This window comes from Lontra canadensis, unplaced genomic scaffold (genome assembly GCF_010015895.1).
Source record: "Lontra canadensis isolate GAN:19392208 unplaced genomic scaffold, GSC_riverotter_1.0 scaffold61, whole genome shotgun sequence".
NCBI classification, from domain to species: domain Eukaryota; kingdom Metazoa; phylum Chordata; class Mammalia; order Carnivora; family Mustelidae; genus Lontra; species Lontra canadensis.
In genome coordinates, this window is record NW_022631055.1 from 2,040,434 (window position 1) to 2,060,501 (window position 20,068).

The 20,068-nt window shown below is 40.3% G+C and overlaps 1 protein-coding gene across 4 annotated transcripts in view; it reads right to left on the reverse strand.

Moving 5' to 3' along the window:
• The window catches only part of SPTBN1 (spectrin beta, non-erythrocytic 1), a 193,584-nt gene that overhangs the window by 139,104 nt on the left and 34,412 nt on the right, over positions 1 to 20,068 (reverse strand). For 2 of the 4 annotated variants that reach the window (XM_032877774.1, XM_032877777.1), the window contains exon 1: positions 901 to 1,048. In XM_032877774.1, coding sequence (XP_032733665.1) covers positions 901 to 1,048 — 148 coding nt within the window. Of the gene's footprint in view, positions 1 to 900; positions 1,096 to 20,068 lie in introns of those variants that run through there. The other 2 variants (XM_032877772.1, XM_032877773.1) reach the window with 1 other exon arrangement.

Below are 20,068 nucleotides of genomic sequence, written 5' to 3' on the forward strand. Positions count from 1 at the left end.
TTACAGTCAATAGAACTCTGAACAATACATGCATCATAATCAGATGACACCATAAAGGTAACAAGAGAAGTCAGCTATATGAACAATTAACAATAAACTTACCTGGCTGACGTGGCTACAATTTATGGGTAATAATCAAAGACATTAAGAAAAAAAAATCATTAACCCACTTTTCTCATTTGGGAAGCATTTGATTTGAAATCTCAAAGTACAGATGCAAGACCTTAAATGACTGCTTTGATCTCTAGTTTACGTATATTCAGCATTGTTGAGTTTTCATCATGATGGAACCCTTTCTGGATTTTCAGGGCAATTTCAGGGTAAGACACTGCCCACCCCAACTATGGCGAGGGTGAAAGTATGTTCTAAGTATTCAACAGCAAAAAGGGAGTGAGAGATCACAAAGGATGTATTTCTGCTAATTTTAATGAATCAATAACAAACTTACCCGTTGTAGCATTAAACATGCCCTTACCAGATAAAGCTATTGCTTTTTCACATCTAAAACCCTTGCATAGGATACTAACTACCCTTTGTCACTCAAAGTAAGTATTCTACTACTGTAACAAGTCAAGTCAACTAATAAAATAAAGCACACAGGCTAATTTGTGTATTTTTTTGTATATAGTTCAGTAAGCTGCATTATTTTGAAATGTAGGAGTCGTCAAAAATTCTTACAAACCTAGGGCAGCTCAAAAAAAATCACTCAATCATTTTGGCCTTAGGATGGACAGCTCTCCAAATATGGACCTGGATATCTTATGCAATGGGCAGCTTGCTCTCCTGGGACATATATAAGCAGAGGTGAGCTGACCTCCTCGTAGCAGAGACAGGACGGGTGATTTTAAAGGGAGCTATAAGGGCCCCTGGGCCTCCATAACAGGACATGATGAGACTTACCTGCCAGAGCCTTGATGCGGGACCGCTCAAAGAGCCTCGCAGAGCTGTTCTCATTGTCCCAGTCATCCACGTCCCAGCGGTTGTTGACATCGCTGTACTGCTGTTGGATCTCAATGTTGTCATAGTCTGTGGCTACTGTGGTCGTCATCTTGAACTGTCTCAGCTGCTCCTCCACATCAGCTCCTTCTTAGAGTTCTGTGAGAAAGAGAAAGAAAACCTGATTTAGAGGTCTAAAGTGTGCTGCGTTCCCATGAAGCCCACTGGGTTAGAGGTGAGTAGAAGCCCAAACAATTACTACAAGTCAAGAACAGATTTCTGGGGTAAATCGAAGATGATGTGGAACCTCAGCACTGCCTCATAACACGTGTGTGACCTTGGCCAGTGTACTTAACATCTCTGAGCCTCAGTTTCCCCAACCATTAAAAAGGAAAGATAATCTCCATGTTGTTGAGAGGACTGAATGAAATGACAAACACCCAATCCACGGTGGGTTCCCCCCTCTTTTTAAAGTTTAAGCTTTGCAATTTTATTTTATTTTTTTTAAGATTTTATTTATTTATTTGACAGAGATCACAAGTAGGCAGAGAGGTAGGCAGAGGAGGAGGGGGAAGCAGGCTCCCTGCTGAGCAGAGAGCCTGATGCAGGGCTCTATCCCAGAACCCTGGGACCATGCCCTGAGCTGAAGGCAGAGGCTTAACCCACTGAGCCACTCAGGCACCCCATAAGCTTTGCAATTTTAAAGTTTTATTGGAGCTAGATGAATATCTACTTGGGGCTTCTGAATGAACTCATTTATTTCTACTCTGTACTATAATATTTTAGCTTCTCCTGGAAATTCATAAAATGTTATATAAGAGAACAGATCGTTTGACCTAAATATCTCATTCCTACTACAAAACAGATGCCTAAGATCAAGTGAGATAGTAAATATAAGTCACTAACGACTGTTCCAGTGTACAGTAGAGGCTTATTAAGGAATGACTACAATTATTTATATTGCTGTTATTTACAAATTCTACGACCAATACCCAGTTCTCAGGGACCTACCGAGGGCAGAGTATTCTATAGGAACAAATGAGAAACAAGAACCTGGGCCTCAACTTTTGATCCACTGCTATCTTCACTTCATCAAAATGCCCTCAGAGAATTATGAGAATACCTTTAGCTTTAAATACAGCTGCTTCCCTCTTCAATACAGCTATGATGCATTCACTGAACCAGAATGTACTGAGGACTTACTACGTGCTCAGCACTGTTTCAGATGCTAGGGATAACAGCAAACAAGATAAGGACTCAGCTCCGGGGAAACCTATGGCCTTGTAGGAGGAGCCGGACAAAAAACACACCAAAAAAAGGCAAAAGAGTTTAAAGAAAATAAAAAAGTGGAGTGAGGCAATAGAGTTGTGATCAACCGCACTGTATTATAAACTTCAAAGTTGCTAAGAGACCAGATCTTACTGTTAACACCACCAAAAAAAAGGAAAAAAATGCTAATTACGTGATGTGACAGACGTGCAGCTAATGCTACAGTAATGATCATATTGCAATACAGAAATATATCAAACCAACATGTTGCTGATTTCCTTAAATTTACATAACGTTATACATCAAATGTACCTCAATTTAAGAACAAAAAGAGAGATTGAGGCTATTTCATATTTCAGATCTAGTGGTCAGGGAAGGCCTCTGGGAGTCAGTATTTAAAGTGAGATCTCAGTGTCAAAAAGGTCTTGCCCAGATCAAGAGAAATAGCATTCCAGGCAAGGGAAAGCCTTTATGTTGAGAAGCCGGACAGCTTGTTGGAGGAATGAAGAAGTCAATGACCCATATAATCACCCACTGTCGCTCAAACAAGCATTTGGATGGGAGTAAAATCCTGGCTACCAATCACATAGACATAATCAATCCCAACAATATAAACTTATCAGGAGATTAACTTTTTAACATCTACATTAGCAATATATTTACCAGATTTCATAAAAACACACAAAAAAGTCACAGGAACCTAAGCCAATAAGTACGTTATATTGATCTGTTTGTCGCTTTCAACACCGAGTCATAACTCCCTTCAAAAAAAGAAAAGTCAATCGGGTCATGTACCATTTGACCTTGGAGGTGGTTAATTTTCATAACTATGTCAATACCAAAGGCTTTCATAAAATTCAGCCATCTCTACGTGGAAAAACAAATATGAAGTTATTATGAATTCCAAATTTCTGAAAGCAGAAAAAGTGCAATTTAACCCAACCCAAGGTCAAATCTAAACACTACGCACCTCTAGGAATTCGTGCTGGCTATCTGGTGCCACCTGCTGACCACTGAGAACAAGCCACACTAGGGCCTCCAAAGCAGCCATTTACTGGGGCTCCAACTCCCTCCACACCTGACTCCTGAGTAAGCCCCACTCCCACCATTTCCCCCACGCGTCTCTCCTCCTACCACTGACTTATCCCCAGATCAGTGACTGCTTTCCAAAGATTTCTAAACAAGCAAGTGCTAATCCTTTCCTTAAGCTTTAAATAAGTGGTTCAAACCACATAAGCACATTTTGTCCCAAATATTCTTCTTTAATAGGGTGTTTGTTCTTTAACAATACCATTTTTCCTTAAAAAGTGGGAAGCAAAAGGCTGTGTACAAAAGAAATATCAATGCTTTCAGCTATTCTTTTTATTCAATTGTTTCACTTGAGTGTCTAAGAACTTGAATATCAGGATCATTTTTTTTCTTCAACATGCTCCATCTGTCCTAAGATAATATCCTTATCAAACAGCTAATTTTTTATAATGGAGTCTTCCCCTCCGTCTCCAGGGTAATGTTAAAGCAAAACATCCTAAACCCCACCAGGACCACAGTGAAATGGTACTTCTAAGTATTCAATAGCAACAACGGAGTAACCTAAGCGTAAAGGAAAAGTCAGAGCCATGGTAAGATGTGGATGAGTGTTCCCAGGGCATGGGGATTCCAATAAAGCCCAGTACCCTGTGAACACCATTATCCCCCAACTTCCTTCAACAAAAGCCAGCTGAGAGGGCAGTGTGTATCACACATAGAGGTGTCTCCAACAGGTTATCTATAAAGGGCTAGATTTTCCCAAGGTGGTATCAGCCATGTGTCCCCACAGTCAGTGAGGTAATCTGTACTTCTTAAATGGCTGTGGGGAGATTATGAGGAGAGAAGAGTGGAGAGCTGGCCATCTTGGAACTCTGTCTGGTGGGTCCGCCATTTGGAAAGCAGGAGAGGACTATATAAGGTTGGCATGGAACACGACATCTCCTCTCCCAGAGAATGGCTCTCATTGCCTCTATGGGCTCAGTGTGGGCCTAGATGCTGACTGACTTGATCACCACAGCAGGAATTCATTAAATAATCCCTGAATGAATAAAAATCAATAATATCCTGGGTGTGATATGAATACTACCCATGTTTTTGTGGCTAGGTTTTAAGAAGATGGTTAAAATTCATACCTACCTTCTCTGCCCTAAGTCTGTGTGTGTGTGTGTGTGTGTGTGTGTGTGTGTGTGTAAACAAGGAATATGTAAACCAAGACCCCTCCACCAAATTACTCTTCTCTAACCCTACATCGCATAAATGAATTTCCCAAAAGATACACAAAACATTCCAAAGGCTCATTATTTTCTGCTTCGATAATTAGACAATAATTTTATTTCTTCAAATTGGCAGACCAAAACAGATACAGATAGGAGGAAATGATCATGCCACACCCAGAAGGCAAACAGGTCCCTACCGCTCTTGCAAGTGCTACACTACAAGGTCATGACCATCAAGAAAAAAGCCAGAACATTACCATTCCAAGTTTCAGTAGTAGTCTATTAGTTTACCTCTTTAGATTAAAATAACATCAATTAATACCTGGTAAAGCCCAGAGGGAAAATATCTTATGTGTTTACTTCCAAGATAACAAATCTGTTTTCCACGTGACACAGGTAGTAGATAAATGCACAGGTTTTTGTTCTTTATAATTATCTCCAAGTTTCCCTCCACTGCCCTCTTCTGTTTCTGTATAAAATCTCCTTGGGTGATGTCACCCACCCCCCAATCTTTGACTCCTCCCCATGTTGACAGCTGCTCTCTGGACAGCTAAATGCAGAGGTCCTAAGGATGACCAGGCCAGTGTCTAAAACTAAGCCCATAATTCCTCCTCCAGACCCCGTTTCCTTCCCATCACTCCCTTGCTGAATGGCATCCCCTCCTTTCTTCCAGTTACCTCAGCTAGACACCTGGCAGTCCTCCTTCATTTCTCCCTCCCAGCTTCAGCCTCCAAGGCTGCTTTTACCTCCCGACAACCAGGAATCAGCTCAAACAACAGTTTTTTCTTTTTCCAGCAACTCACCCTACCCTTTCCCTGACATTGCCACCAGAGGGACCTTCTCAAATATAAGTCCAATCATTTCATTCCTGTGACTAAAACCCACTGAGGCCCATGCCTTCAGAATAATGCCCCAAAACCATTGAAGAAAAAGGGGACTCCTTCACAAGGGAACTCTGACCAGCTCTCCAGCCTGGTCTCAATACTCCTGTCCTAAGCTCTTGTAGCTCCTGAGGGAAAAAAAAAAATCAGGCTCTTGTCTTACCTCCCAACGACCTGGAAATAGCTTTTTCTGCTCTCCACAAATCCTAGTTTTAGGTTATTACCTTACTGAATCTACCTCTTATCAGTTACCACCACTAAATCCTGGTCTGAATGAAGATAACTTTAGATGACCCTGAATATGTCCTCCCTCCCAGACACCTTTTGCACTGCTGACCTGTCACTTAGCATTATAAGACTGTTTCACAAGTACGAAACTTTTATTTACTTATTGTCACCAGGCCATTGGCTCTTGAGGTCATGTTCTCATCATATTGTTCTTCTGTCTTCTCAGCTCCTAGTGGGGTGCTTGGAAATATTAAGTGCTTGCTAATTGTTTGTGGCTGGCTGGGTGGGTGGGAGACTGGTAGGTGAAGGTCTAGAAGTTGAGGGCACAGGATCAACATCAATTCAAGCTGCCACTCTGGTACTATCGCCATCAGGCACAAAGGCCAAAACACATACTCATTGGAGCTACATAGATCTCCTGGGCACTCTGCTTTCAAGAAGTCACAATTTTAGACTAGGCTGCTGATAAATATAAACACAGATTTAATAAGGTCCTTCTCCATGTACATATTAACACGTAGGTTTCTCTTTGTAATTTAGTTTTAACCCACTGAAAGAGTTTATTTTTTTGTCCGGACTACTCAGGTTTCAGAAAGTAAAGAAACAAGTAGAAAATAAATGGGATTTTCACTGGCACTATACACACACACACACACACACCCCACACACACAAACACATCATTCCTTAATACCCAATTTTAATTAAAGGCTCTAATAAATTAAATTTAACATTTGCCAATCCTTTCTGAAGAAGAAAACCATATGCTAACACTTATTTTGGCAGAAGCCACAGACCCAAATGTTCTGCAAACACTTAAAACCCTCCCACTTTACTCACAGAAGACTTGAAAAAGCATACGCCGGACTGCTGGTGTGCTATCTTTAAAAAAAGCTCTGCTCTGGGATTTTGAAGGGATCAAGCTGTGGGTCTGACAATTTCCAGGAAAAGACCCAGGAGAGATCTGCCTCAATCTTCTCAACTGTACTGTCTCCAAAAAGTAAGACTTGAGTTATTTCCAATGTGCCCACTGAGGCATTCTGCAGCATGAATCAAATGGTCAACAAAGAGGAATATGTGCAAGAAACCACAGGGATGGAGAAACCCAGCTAGCCTACTGTTATTCAGGTTCGTGGAGCTAGTTTAACCATAAGGTCCAAGACACCATCCTAAATATTCAGAGTTCCCTGTTTACAAAACCAAGACAAGTATGATAAGTTCTAGTGTGACAATTAACCAAGTCATGCACCCAATCCTTTATAAAAGCATCATTCGCTTTTTTTAAGTAAGCTCTATGCCCAAAATGATCCTGAGATCAAGAGTCACATGCTCTACTGACTGAGCCAGCCAACTACCCCAGTATCACTCACTTTTAAAATTACCAGTTGACTTGCAGCTTTACAGAAACACATAAACTATACAAAAAGCATGACACAGCTGTTCAAACTAGCCAAAATTCAGAGACTCAGACCATTCTGAGAGGAAGTATGCTCAGAGACCTGTTTAATAATTAACCATTGTTAATAAAGATAGTCCTCAAATACTCTAGCCAACATTTGTTGGTTTTATTTATCAATGACAGAATAGGTTAAAATCTCCCACTGTGAGTGTGGATATATCAAATTTTCCTTGTAACTTCCTGGATACATACAAATTATAACTACTTTGTCTTCTTGGTGGGCTGTTTAACTCTGAAATAGCCTCTTTTCTCCCTATTCACACATTAACTCATTCATTGATAATTAATATATGCCTGGCATATTTTTTCCATTCTACTATTTCACCTTCTATTTTGTTTTAGGTTTTAGTTTTATCTCTTATTTTTAAATCTAATCCAAGTGTTTCTGTCATCTTGTGGGCAAATATAATCCATTTACATTTATTAGGATTATGGCCATATTTACTGCTTCAACCAACTTGCTTTCTATCTTAATTAATGAAGTGGCAAAACTGGGGCTTAAAGGGTTAAACAACTGGGTCATGTCACACAGCTATGAGCCCAAGATCTATAATATTTTTGTCACCTCTGAATCCTAAGTCACAAGAACTCTAAACCTAATCTTTAAAACACAGAAAACTGGGGCGCCTGGGTGGCTCAGTGGGTTAAAGCCTCTCTGCCTTCCGCTTGGGTCATGATCCCAGAGTTCTGGAATAAAGCCCCACATCAGGCTCTCTGCCCAGCAGGGAGCCTGCTTCCTCCTCTCTCTGCCTGCTTCTCTGCCTACTTGTGATCTCTGTCTGTCAAATAAATAAATAAAATCTTAAAAAAAAAAACAAAACACAGGAAGCTGATGAGTCTAACAACCAAAGAAAATGCTAATTGTATTAAAAAAGATGTAACTTTCATGCTAGCTTACTCTGTGTGAGCATAGTGTTTTACTTGCTTTTTCATTCATTCCTTCCCAGCAACCTTTTGATGTAGACAGTATTATTAGCCCTACTTTATTTATTTATTTAAGTAACGTCTACACTCAACTTCACCAGACACCAAATCTGCCAGCATCCTGATCTTGGAACTTCCAGGCTCCATAACCATGAGAAACAAATGTCTGTTGTTTATCTATGGTATTTTGTCTAACAGCCCAAAGACACTTATATTCCCAATACTCAGAAGTAAACTCTTTCCTACACAGGTGAAAGATCTGCCAAGAAAGTTGATTTTAGTTTTATGAACAAAGTTCTAGGGACAAATTTTCTTTTTTAATGTGGTCATGTTATGCCACGCCCTACTCTATGGAGGAGCAAAATTAACCTTTATTATAAAGGAAATAAATTTTAAAATATTTCACTGACCATAATTCATTTTATTTTAAAGTAATCTATTAAAAAGAATCCATCACTATGGCTTAGTAACATATTATACAATGACCAAAACCAGATCTCCACAACAAAGAGGAGTATAACACAGGGGAGAAACAAGGCATGTCTCTGACCTTCCTCCATTGTATAGGATAAACTGCACAGTAAAACAATGGAATTGCTTATTATTATTATGAATTATTATTTGAGTGTCTTAAGTGAAAGGAAAATTAATTATACATTGAATAGAAATTTATTCTCTTTTACTATTTGTACATTTGTACAAAGTACCTTATTTCTTTTTTTTTTGCCTACCTATGATACCATTTAGATTCTAATATAAATCTGCAAACCCTAAAATTTTTTTAGACTATCTTTATTTTGAAAAGAGAAAGATTAGCTTTCCCAATGTTTATCTATAAGTCTCCAAATTACCTAACTTGAATCAAATGAAAAAAAGTCAAAAATTTCTACTAAATATATGGCTATCCACATTGGCAGTTAAAGGCCAAACTTGGTTTTGTTCTCCTTACACAGAGACGCAATTAAAATTGAAATCATTAACTAAAGGCAGACTTAACACCATGATCTGATGGCCAATGGGAGGCTTCTGAGCCACTATAAATAACTACTTTGGTCTTATTCTTATTCCCGGATAGTTTTAAATTACATTACAATATAGGCCTAATGCTTCCGCTCCCAAAATGCTGATCCTGAATTTCAGTGAGTTTGGCATTTCACTGAGTTACTGTTTGTGAAATTTCATAAGTCAGTATCACGTGTGCCTGGAACAATAGAGAAAGAATAATGTGCTTTCTATCTGGAAAGCTGACTTTTCCTTCTAGAGTAGCCCAGTGCCAAAATTCTTTTCCAATCTATCAAGTGAAAATGCATCTCTCTCCTACCTGAAATAGTGATCAAATGAAGGAAATATATACAATGGCAATGAAAAACAACAGTATACGAAATGGAAGCGGCACACACACGCACATAAGCTAAGCTGCACAAGGGCCAGGATCCTCTCTGTTCTGTTCATTTTTATACCACCAGCCCCAGCTTCATGCTCAAGCCATAGCAGGTGCTCGAAAACAATTGTAAACTAAATTGGCAGGTGGCAGGAGCAGTGCAACTCCAGAGCAGTCTAACTGAAACACAGTGCTTCTTTCTGCCTACTCAATATGCATCTTGGACCCCAGTAAAATTCTCAGTGTTACATAAGGGGCAACCTTGTCTTCACTCCATTTCATTTAGGAAAGGATGACTTTTTTGTAAGAAATCTGTTTTCAAATGTTGCAAAATGAGACAGGTCATATTTGAATAGGAATGGAATAACTGCTAACTTCACAATCTCATTTGGGATATATATATTATATCAATTTAGGTTATTAATATTAACATAACAAATTAATATATTAATATTATATATTGAGATAAATGTAAGTGCATGGTTTATATATGTACTATATAATATTAATATCCATTATTAAGACATTAATAAATATATTCTTATATTTATTATAGATATAAATAAATATTTAAATACATAATGTTTTAAGAATCATTCCCCTTTAAAAATCATTCCCTTTTGCAAAGTGACCTAAATCCTAGGCATGTCTAATATCCAAATTTCCAAAGGTTTAAATATTACTAGTTAAATTTTCTCAGAGAACAAACAATTCTCATTGCTTGAGTTAACGCTTCAGCAGCAAGCTTTTCCTCTGTGTATGCCTAGTAAATGTTTCCCAAACTTACTTAGAACTCTATAACCTTTCAAATGAGCAAAATGAATAATAAAGGTTGAGCTACAGAAAAAAAGTGACATTAATTCCAGAAAAAACATGCATATAAGTATCATTTAAACATGATCAAACCTCTATTACTAAAATTTGTTTAAATCTGATCAATTTGAATAAACTTTAAAAAAAAATAACGTTTAATGATTTATACAGGCTGAAATCCATGAGAATTCTGCAGTTACTTTCAAAAGTGTGACTCCAAAGTGCTCAATATGAAGTTTGGTAACAAAGGTCAGTTAAAGGGACACCTGGGTGGCTCAGTCATTAAGCATCTGGCCTTCGGCTCTGGTCATGATCCCAGGGTCCTGGGATAGAGCCCCGCCTCGGGCTCCCTGCGCAGTGGGAAGCCTGCTTCTCCCTCTCCCCCTCCCCCTGCTTGTGTTTCCTCTCTTGCTGTGTCTCCGTCAAATAAATAAATAAAATCTTTAAAAAACAAACAAACAAAAACAAAGGTCAGTTAAAGTAAATGCGGAGATCTATTTGCCTTTCCAGAATTTAAACACTGATATATGACGAAAAGGCACACAGTGTTTAAAATGTTCCCCTCAGTTCACAATCACGGAGGAACTCTCTGATTCATAAGTAAGATCATGCATTCATCATAGGTGACCAGAGACAAGCAAGTACATCTACCACAGCATCAGACCATAATCTGACCAACTGAGCCAACAACCCAGCACCCCACAAAACTTCTCACAAAGGCACAGAATAAAGCATGGCCTACCCAAAGCTACAGAGCCATGGGCCTACAAGTCACATTTTGCTATTGCTCAAATAACTTCAAAATGAGAATAAGATCTCAGCTGGTCAAGTCCTTAACCAGGTTCAAAAGCAAAGGAAACCAGCAACTTTCCCTTGTTCTCCCAACAGCAGAAAATGGGCTTAAAAGAACAAGAATGAGAGCATCCAGAGCCTTCTCTTTAAAAGCTCGCTAGTGATATGATTTTGGTAACTGCATTTTTGAAATCCTCGCCTGAATAAAATCAAGCCTAGACTTTCATCTCCTTGAGATATGTTATTAATAAACCAGTTTTCTACTTCCCAAAATATCTAGAACACAACATGCACTTTGTTTATCCTGTTTCCAAATGCTTTCAAAGAAGTTACTTCTCTTGCCAAACTCAGCAACAGAGCAAAGAATGAACAGGATGGTAGGGCAAATGAGAGAGCTGGAGGCAATAAATTCTTGTAGCATTCTGATTCTGTGCAGAAAGAAAATCAGGGGGTGGGTATCCCAGCAGTGGCTGAGTATTTAGGGATGTCTGAATGAACTGTGATGCTATCTTCCATGCCATCAAATGCTAATGCCAATCCAAAAAGGATCCTGTAATCGAGGAAGGCTTTCTGATCTCATTAGCAACAGTACTATTATCTTTTAATAATTCGTGATTGTAAAGATTGGTTCAACAGAACCAGGTCAGACTAAACATTACTTTCTCTAGGAAGGCTCTACAGAATCTCCCAGTCCCAACCCAGCACCTCCTGTTACATGCTTTAGCGTGTGTCTTTTCCTCATGGCACGTACCTATAACATTTAAATAATTACATGTGTGATTATTTGCTAAATGACGGTATCACCTTATATACTATACTCTCCAAGAACTACTAAGCATTTCTCTCCTTATCAATGCATCCCTAGCTACAACATCTAGCACACAGCAGACAATAAACATTTAGTGAATAAGCTTTAAAATTTTCTCACCTTCCAAAAGTATTATAAGCACTTTCCCTACCAACTCTGCTGTAACAAGAAAAAAAAAATTCTAATGTATCCAAAGGCAAATTTGTTCAAATGAAAGCTGTTAAATACTAAGAACAAAAATAACCCAAAATCTGAAATAAATCCCTAAATGGTCAAGAATTATCTGAATTTTTCCTTTTTTTTAAAGTATATTTACATTGTAACTTTTAACTTCCTTTACTGAGCAAAAGAAAAACTTCAAAGGCAACTTCAAATTTCTGCTTAAATTACAGAGAGATGAATTTCCCACGAAAAAAATCACATCACTGGCTCAACAGCCATACTCAAACGGTGCTGACTCGAAGCTGAAAGCCTGGTGAGGCAGGCTCATAATCCAGCGCCCAGGCACAAACAATACTTTCTTCACTACCTCAGAAAGTATACTTAGCACAGTAAAGGACGTTGGACCACGGAGAGATTCAAAACTGTTCAAAAACACATACAGTAGTACATTTAGACATTTAAAGTACCCAAAGTCAGAAGAGGTGAAAAGGGACAACAATCCCAAGAAAAGGTGGTAAACTCAACATAGAGTACCAGCAGAAGGTAGCCCAAACAGAGCTGGCTCGGTGGTTAGGAATGAAGCAATCACCCCAGGGCAATGCCCAAACCTAGAGTACCTAGAAGGGGGTAGGCAGGCCCTAAGACAGCTGGGAGTCCAGGCTGCAGTGCTAGGAGCTCCCAGGGAAAACGTCTTAAAGGGCCACTGGGCATCTAACCTTAAGGAGCTTCAGGAGGCCTCCTGTGGGCACTGGCACAACAAATTCATAGTGACTCAGGGTTAGAAGGTGCTTTCTAACAACTTGAACTCTCAAAAAAACCCAGAGGGTTGGCCAGAGAGCAGGGAGTTCACCCTATCAGGAGTGGTTCACACAGGGTGGGGAAGTACCATTTGACAGGGAAGCTAGAGAGGAAACCAAGAACTGTGTGGGAAGCTGGACGACATGAATGCTAAGAACCCTTCCAACCAGCAGGCCTCTATGATTTGGTTAACCACAAAGTATTCACCATTCTTGTGATCAGTACACTATAGTAATACTACAGTACACGAAACATGGTTCCCAAGGTAGGCACGATACTCTCTTTGATGGGGCTCAAGGAGTATTTCAAAAGAATGACTTCTCCATTCCTATTTTTAACCGAATCTCTGTTACCTTAATCTTAGCCATTCTTTGTGTATCCACATAAAGTATCTGCATTCTCTTTGAAACAAAAGTACTCTTCTGCAAACATTTATAAATATTTTCACTGGGTTGCACAACCCCACTGGGGGAAAAAAATGGGCAAAAAGATTTGAAACTTGCTTTTACATTTTGATGAAAACATTACTCTTAAGCACATCACTGAAAATATTTATCAAAACAATTATTTTGGGGCGCCTGGGTGGCTCAGTGGGTTAAGCCGCTGCCTTTGGCTCGGGTCATGATCTCAGGGTCCTGGGATCGAGCCCCACGTCGGGCTCTCTGCTCAGCGGGGAGCCTGCTTCCTCCTCTCTCTCGGCCTGCCTCTCTGCCTGCTTTGTGATCTCTGTCAAATAAATAAATAAAATAAAAAACAAAACAAAAAAACAATTATTTTACTAGGCAACTTTATATTTTTATTAGTATCATAGGATACCAAGTAAAACATATGTTCATTTAAAAAAATATTTTGATTAGAAAACAGTACCTATCCTGGCATAATATTTCTGTCACTCAGAGCCTATTACTGAGTCTGGTACTATCCTAAGCAAAAGGCAGAGACATTCTTGACATCTAAATAGATGTGAAAAAGCAAAAGTTTTTATTTAAGAAAGTTGTAATGTCAGAATATAAAACAGCTTGTGTTTCACAAATCCTTTGTTTATACTGTTTAAATGAAACCTCTCTTTGCTTCTTCAGTTTGGGGGAAGGGCAGTGCGTTTCAAGTAAGTTTCCTTAAGAAATTACTCCCTGATCCTCCTCATTAGATTTCTGTTCTAGTGGAAGGGATTGAAACTCATTAGTCCCACCTAGCATACTTGAAAGTCAGTACGTACACATCCAGCATTGGTCATTTTGCAGCTACATCCTGACAAAATGAGGTTAACACTCAAAAAATGAGTTGGTGATAAACCAAGTCAAATAACCAAGGTATCAGGACTCCCTGGGGGGCTCAGTTGGTTGAGAGTTGACTCTTGATTTTGGCTTACATGATGATCTCAGGGTCCTGGGATCAAGCCCCGCAAAGGGCTCCATGCACAGGGCGGGGAGTCCACTTAAGATTCTCTCCCTCTCTTTCTGCCTCTCCCCTAACTCACACTCTCACTCTTTTAAATAAATAAATCTTCAAAAAAAAATAACTGAGGTACATCAGCTATAGAATTTGTTTTGCTATGGCTGTTTTAAATGCTGTTTCTAGAAGTGTCCTTATTGCACCTGCTCTCATAGGTGGATCATGACTGCACCTAAATATTTCTGAAAAAAGTGAACGAATACATTTGGAGCCTCAAGAAAGGGTGGGAAAGCCATTTACTGTAACCACATTCAGTTATGGGATAATGAAAAATTAGGCATTTAGCAGTTTCTCTGCCAGAAGTGGACTGGTTTTACTTTCTGGTGGTATGCTGCTGTCTTGCTCAAAAAGGGGTGGTACGTTCAAAGACTAGGAATAGAAGACCTGTTTGTGAGACCAGTGATGAGAGCGAGGATTAAAACTGTGACCTACAAGGATGATCATTTTCATGCCTATGGAGATTCCTTGCCTCTAAGCCTTGGATACTTTTAAATTCTGTTAAATCCCACATATACTTCAGAGGAAGTAGTAGGCTGCCAGTGTCAGAGACTTCTCTGAAACCCAACTTGCCCCAGTGGGCCTAGAGGAGGACAAGAGGGAGGGAACTGGTCTGCTTCGTTTGCTCTGACTGCAAGGGCACTAACCCAGTAGGCAGAGACCCTCACGCTACAGAAGGCAGCCAAGGGCTTACACAGTGTAGTAAAGACTGGCCAAGTTCCCATGAGCTCGTTCTATCTCCTAATGCAGCATGCAAAGAAATGGAATATAATCCATCAGAATGGAGACTCCAGTCTTGGAAACAGGTGAAACTAGTTGACTAGGATCCAAAAAAAAGATTTTTTTTACTTAATCAGCTCAACAGAATAAGCTCCACAGGTCAAGATTTTTTTTAACTTAGCAATTATTGACCAGAAGACTAAAATGTACCCAGTGGTTAAAACCCCTCTTTTGTGTAAAATCCAGAGTGATTGCTGTGCCAGGAAAGATGCCAGCTACATAGGCAGGGAATATCAGTGCTTGTGTTGCCTCATGACCACAGAAGGAACATGGCACCCCTTCTCCTTGAGGTGAGTGAGCTTATAACTAGCTCAGGAGTCTGTGCAGAGCTCCCTCTGGACTCCTCATGACAAAGCCAACAAGAGCTGATTCTCTTCATCAAAACTGCTCACCACTCACATACTCTGTAGGAACCTCCTTCAAGAAGTCCCAGAAAGTTCCTGCCATCCAACTCAACAGGCTTTATGAATGGGGAGGGCCCTCCCCATTGCTTTCAGTGTACATTACACACACACACACACACACATACACACACACACACCCCCCAAGCAAAGCCAGAGTATGCCCTTGGTTTTGCATCAAGGCAGACTCTTCATTTACACACCTCTGTCTGACTTCAAGCTAAGTCCATTAATCTTTCCTTACATACAGAACCTTGCAGGAAAAGCAGGCTGGGAGCTGTCACCCAGGCATACACATCCCAGCCCCAAGAGGTATTCTCTGAAGTGAGTATTTATTTCATTTCCTCTAAACAGCAGGAGGTATCCCACATCTCTGCTATGCCTCCGTGGCCAGAAATAGTGTCAAGAGCAGCCTTCTCTGAAGTAAACCAACTCCTCAAGGAGGGCTGGGAAGGTACAGCCAGACCATTGTCAGCCTGACCATCTCACAGCACTAAATTGATGCCAGCTGCCCACTACCTGCTACCTACCTTAGGTCTCTGGAACTGGCTCCTGACAAGAATAACAAACCTTCACCATCGGCTTCCAGATGATAACAGAGGTGAGGCCTTTAGGGCCAGAAGGCAGAAAACCACTCCTTTCCCTGTCGTAGCTACTGTCTCTCGTGACAGGGAGAGGGGGTGATTTCAAAGGCCAGTGTCTTTTAGATAAGAGATGAATGAATTCTCTGACTGACATCCTGAAAAGGAAAAACACACACATCTTTGTTTTTCTTCGTTTTCCTCGTTTCTCTGAGATTTACATTTGGAAATGGGTGCTGTCCTATTATAAGAATCAATGGCAGGTCTGGAAATGAACCAAAGCCCTTTAATCCAGTTTTGCTCTAAAATGCAAGTGTTTTTCTATCAAATGTTCCAAAACACGCAAATGATCACCTGCAGCACAAATTTTCAGGGAGCTGTAAACTTAACAAAAATGGGATCAAGTTTGTCTCACAAAAAGTCTCTATGCACAAGTCACTCTGTATCTTAGCTCTCTTTTGTCCCACTACTTCCAGCCCCTCCTTTGTGCTCTCCTCTCCTCAGAGGCTTCATCCCCCAGGTAGGCTCCTGGCTGGTGCCCTGTGCTGAGCCAGGGGTGCACCAGTTCACCACCCTCCAGTGCACAGCAGGCAGCACTGCCCTAACCAAGTGTACAGCAGAAGTACGCAAGTCAAGAGGGCATTTTATTCTTTTTTTTTTTTAAAGATTTGATTTATTTATTTGACAGAGAGAGAGAGAGCACAAGCAGGCAGAGCAGCAGGCAGATGGAGAGGGAGAAGGAGACTCCCCGCTGAGCAGAAAGCTCCACCTAGGGCTTGATTCCAGGACCCTGGGATCATGACCTGAGCCAAAGGCAGATGCTTAACTGATTGAGCCACTCAGGCACCCCATAAACTGGGCATTTTAGACAAAGCCTCCAACACAATTAAGGGCTAGAACAGACCAATGCGGAGTGCATGGGGCCCCTCTTTCTGATACCACAGACATGCACCTTGCTGTCCAGCCAAGTTATCACTTAAGTGCTTTAAACTATCCTTAATGGATACAAGTAGCATTAGACACTGTCAGTTATGCCAAACACTGTCTAAATAACACCTATTATTCCCTAAAAGGGGAGAAAGAGGCTTCTAAGATATTCAGAAGTGACTGGCTATTCCAAAGATTCTTCTGTGATAAACAGCAACTGGTCTGGAAGCCGCCATCTCGTTTTTTAGCTAATTACAAACCTCTTTGTTTCTGGGGGGAAAAAAAAGTAAAGGAGAACCTGAGGCCATTTATCATGCCTCTCACTGAGGAATGTGGTAGCTCCAGTAGAACACAGAGGGCAGTTTTTACTTGGATGAAAGGATCAATGCTTCAACCCAGCACTGGGGTCCTACTCTCTGCTGCAGCCTGGCTGAGCTCGCCACAGGGCCAGGAGGCTGAGGAGCTCACCAGAGATCTAGAATCAGAGACTATGACATCCCTTCCAGAAACCAGTTATCCCATATTCAGGTGGGTCTCAGAAGGGGCCTTGGGACAAGACACCTTGAGGCTCAGGGCTTCGGTTTCCCCATCTGCAAAGACAAAAGTCTGGACTCAAACAGTGATTCCCAGCTCCAGCCATGTATCAAGATCCCTCATGATGATTCTGTGACTTAATTTAGGCTCAGGTGTGGGTGGGCATCAGGCCGTTTAAAACTAAGGGCTGAGATTTATCATCTATCACCTACCAACTAGAGGCCCTTCTAGCTTAAAGGAAACAAAAGCCTTCTAAGCTCCAAATACCAGTGAAATCATCTGCACTCCTCCCTTGTTAGGGTAGGGGATGGGGACAAAAAAGGTGAGCTCATCACTGTGTGAGATAAAGTCAGTCAGAGGAAGGGGCATCTCCAGCCAGGCAGGCCCTGAGAACACATGATGAACACTGATGCTGCAGCCTACCAGAATATTCTAGAAGTTTCCAGTCAGCTCTAAAATTTAGACACTGTATTTGGGATTTAGATTTTCTTCCCTCTTGCTGCCTGAAACATGAATCTCACAATAAAATATCTTAAATGAAAATGTTGTGGTTATTTAAGTCTTCAGCTAACAAATGAGACTACATCTCATTGTTTTCTTTTAAAACAACGACCAACTGCCTAAAATATTCACTCATTCCCTCAATTTTAGCCTATTAGAGACCACAGAGAAGTACAAAACAAATCTTAAGGAATGAACAATTAACATAACAAAAAATGAAAAGAATTATAATACCAAGATGCCAAAAATACTGATTACGTTTCAATTACTATTTGCGCTTTCATCTGGAAAACATATCCTCCATTGGAAAGTACCCAGTGTAACAGCTGCATTGCTTTTTCAACTTTCACAAACACTCTAAAAGTTAGCCAAAACTGAGTATTGGCTGCCGTCCAGGGTTTTATTGTTATGTACTATTAGTTCATAGTGAGAAATGTGGGCTAAGGAAGGGAGTTGAAGGAATAACAGGACTTCATAATCATGTGCAGATGTGAACGTTCCTGAAAGTTGATCTGCCAGAAAATACCGCCCATATTACTTCTATTACCTGTAGCCTTTATTAGTTTAATTAGATAATTACAAATGTTGTGTTTTTAGGACATCATTTAAAGACTTAACTTTATACAATTTTTCTTATGTCAGTGGCTGACATTTTAATACTTTTCATATGTAAAGCAAACTGGTGGATTCTCTTTGGCTCCCTCCACTCTTTCACAAGTGTTAAAAGCAAACCAACAGGCCAACCACCAATCAACCTTCCTTAATTATGTCCACTTCTCGTCAAATCAATTATGGTTCAAAAGCCTCTCACTTTTAGTACTTCATAAATGTTGGGACACTATTTTTTTTTTTTTAAGGTTTATACAAACCAAATGCAGTGACACGGTCCAGCACAGACTTTTCAATCTCAAGAACCTGTAAAGTTAAACAAATAAGCAAACAAAAAAACAAGCAAACAAAAAAATGAAGGGACTAATATGGGTTTCCAACTTTTATCTGGTTAAGGAGTAAAAATTAAAACAAACACAAAAACTACTCAATCACTTTGCCACTATTTTATAAACAGGACCCAAAATAGGAGTAGGATAATTATCTGCAAATGGGATGATCAATCCTTTACGGCAGAGAACACAGGGTAACTGTGCACCCAGGCCTGTGAAGCAGGCAGTGAGCGCCTCATGACACACCTGGCCCCACAGATGCGGTCCGAAGCAGGAGTTCGAGGCGAGAAGATGAAAGCGGAGAGAGCATGACTAGCTGGCCGGGAACAGGCACAGATGTTTCAGGATTCCAGGTCTACACCTAACATTGACCCTACTTCTTAAGTTCCATCCTCTTCTAAAGTTCCATATCCGTTAAATGACAAAAACTCCACCAGACCGTTATGTATTTTACCGGGATGAGGAGAACAGGTCTCTTCTGCTGTCACTCCCCACCCTCCACCGCCCAAGGGTTTCTCTCCAGAGCCGGGTATTACACATGGCACAAAACAAAGAGCTCCCTAAGTACTTATGGAATAAATGACTTTTCTTATCTCCACAGTATTTAAAGGGTTTTAAGATAAATGCACTCATCACTGATGCTTGGGAGCTTCTGGCAAGAAAATACAATATGGATCAGGTTTAATTTTTAACTTTAGGGAGGCATGGACCTTTGAATTATTTAACACTTACATAGCTCTATGTGCCAGGCCTAAAGCCCTTTACCCACATTAACTCATGTAATCCTCCAATAATATTTATGAGGTAAGAACTTTATCTTTTGTATTTCACAGATGAGAAAATTGTGGCACAGCTCAAAGATCAAAGAGATAACCTTCATGGAGTTGAGATTTGAACCCAAGTGATGCAGATCCTGAGTCTTCTAGCCTATGCTGTCCACTATGGATGCAGCGAGCCACGTGTGGCTAATTATATTTAATTACGTTAAAATGAAATAAAATTTAAAATTCAGCCCCTCGGTGTACTAGTCATATGCACTAAGAAGTCACATGTGGCTCATGGCTACCGTACTGCATAGCGCAGACACGGGACACTTCCATCATTGCAGGAAGCCCATTGGAAGCACTAGTCTATGCTCTTAGGCAAAACTCTATTGCTCATGATTTGGGTTTAGCTCCAGACCTGAAGTCCCATCTCCATGCCTAACCTAATCTAATAAAACATAACACAAAGGGTTTTTCCAATGGGGACTCTAATACCTA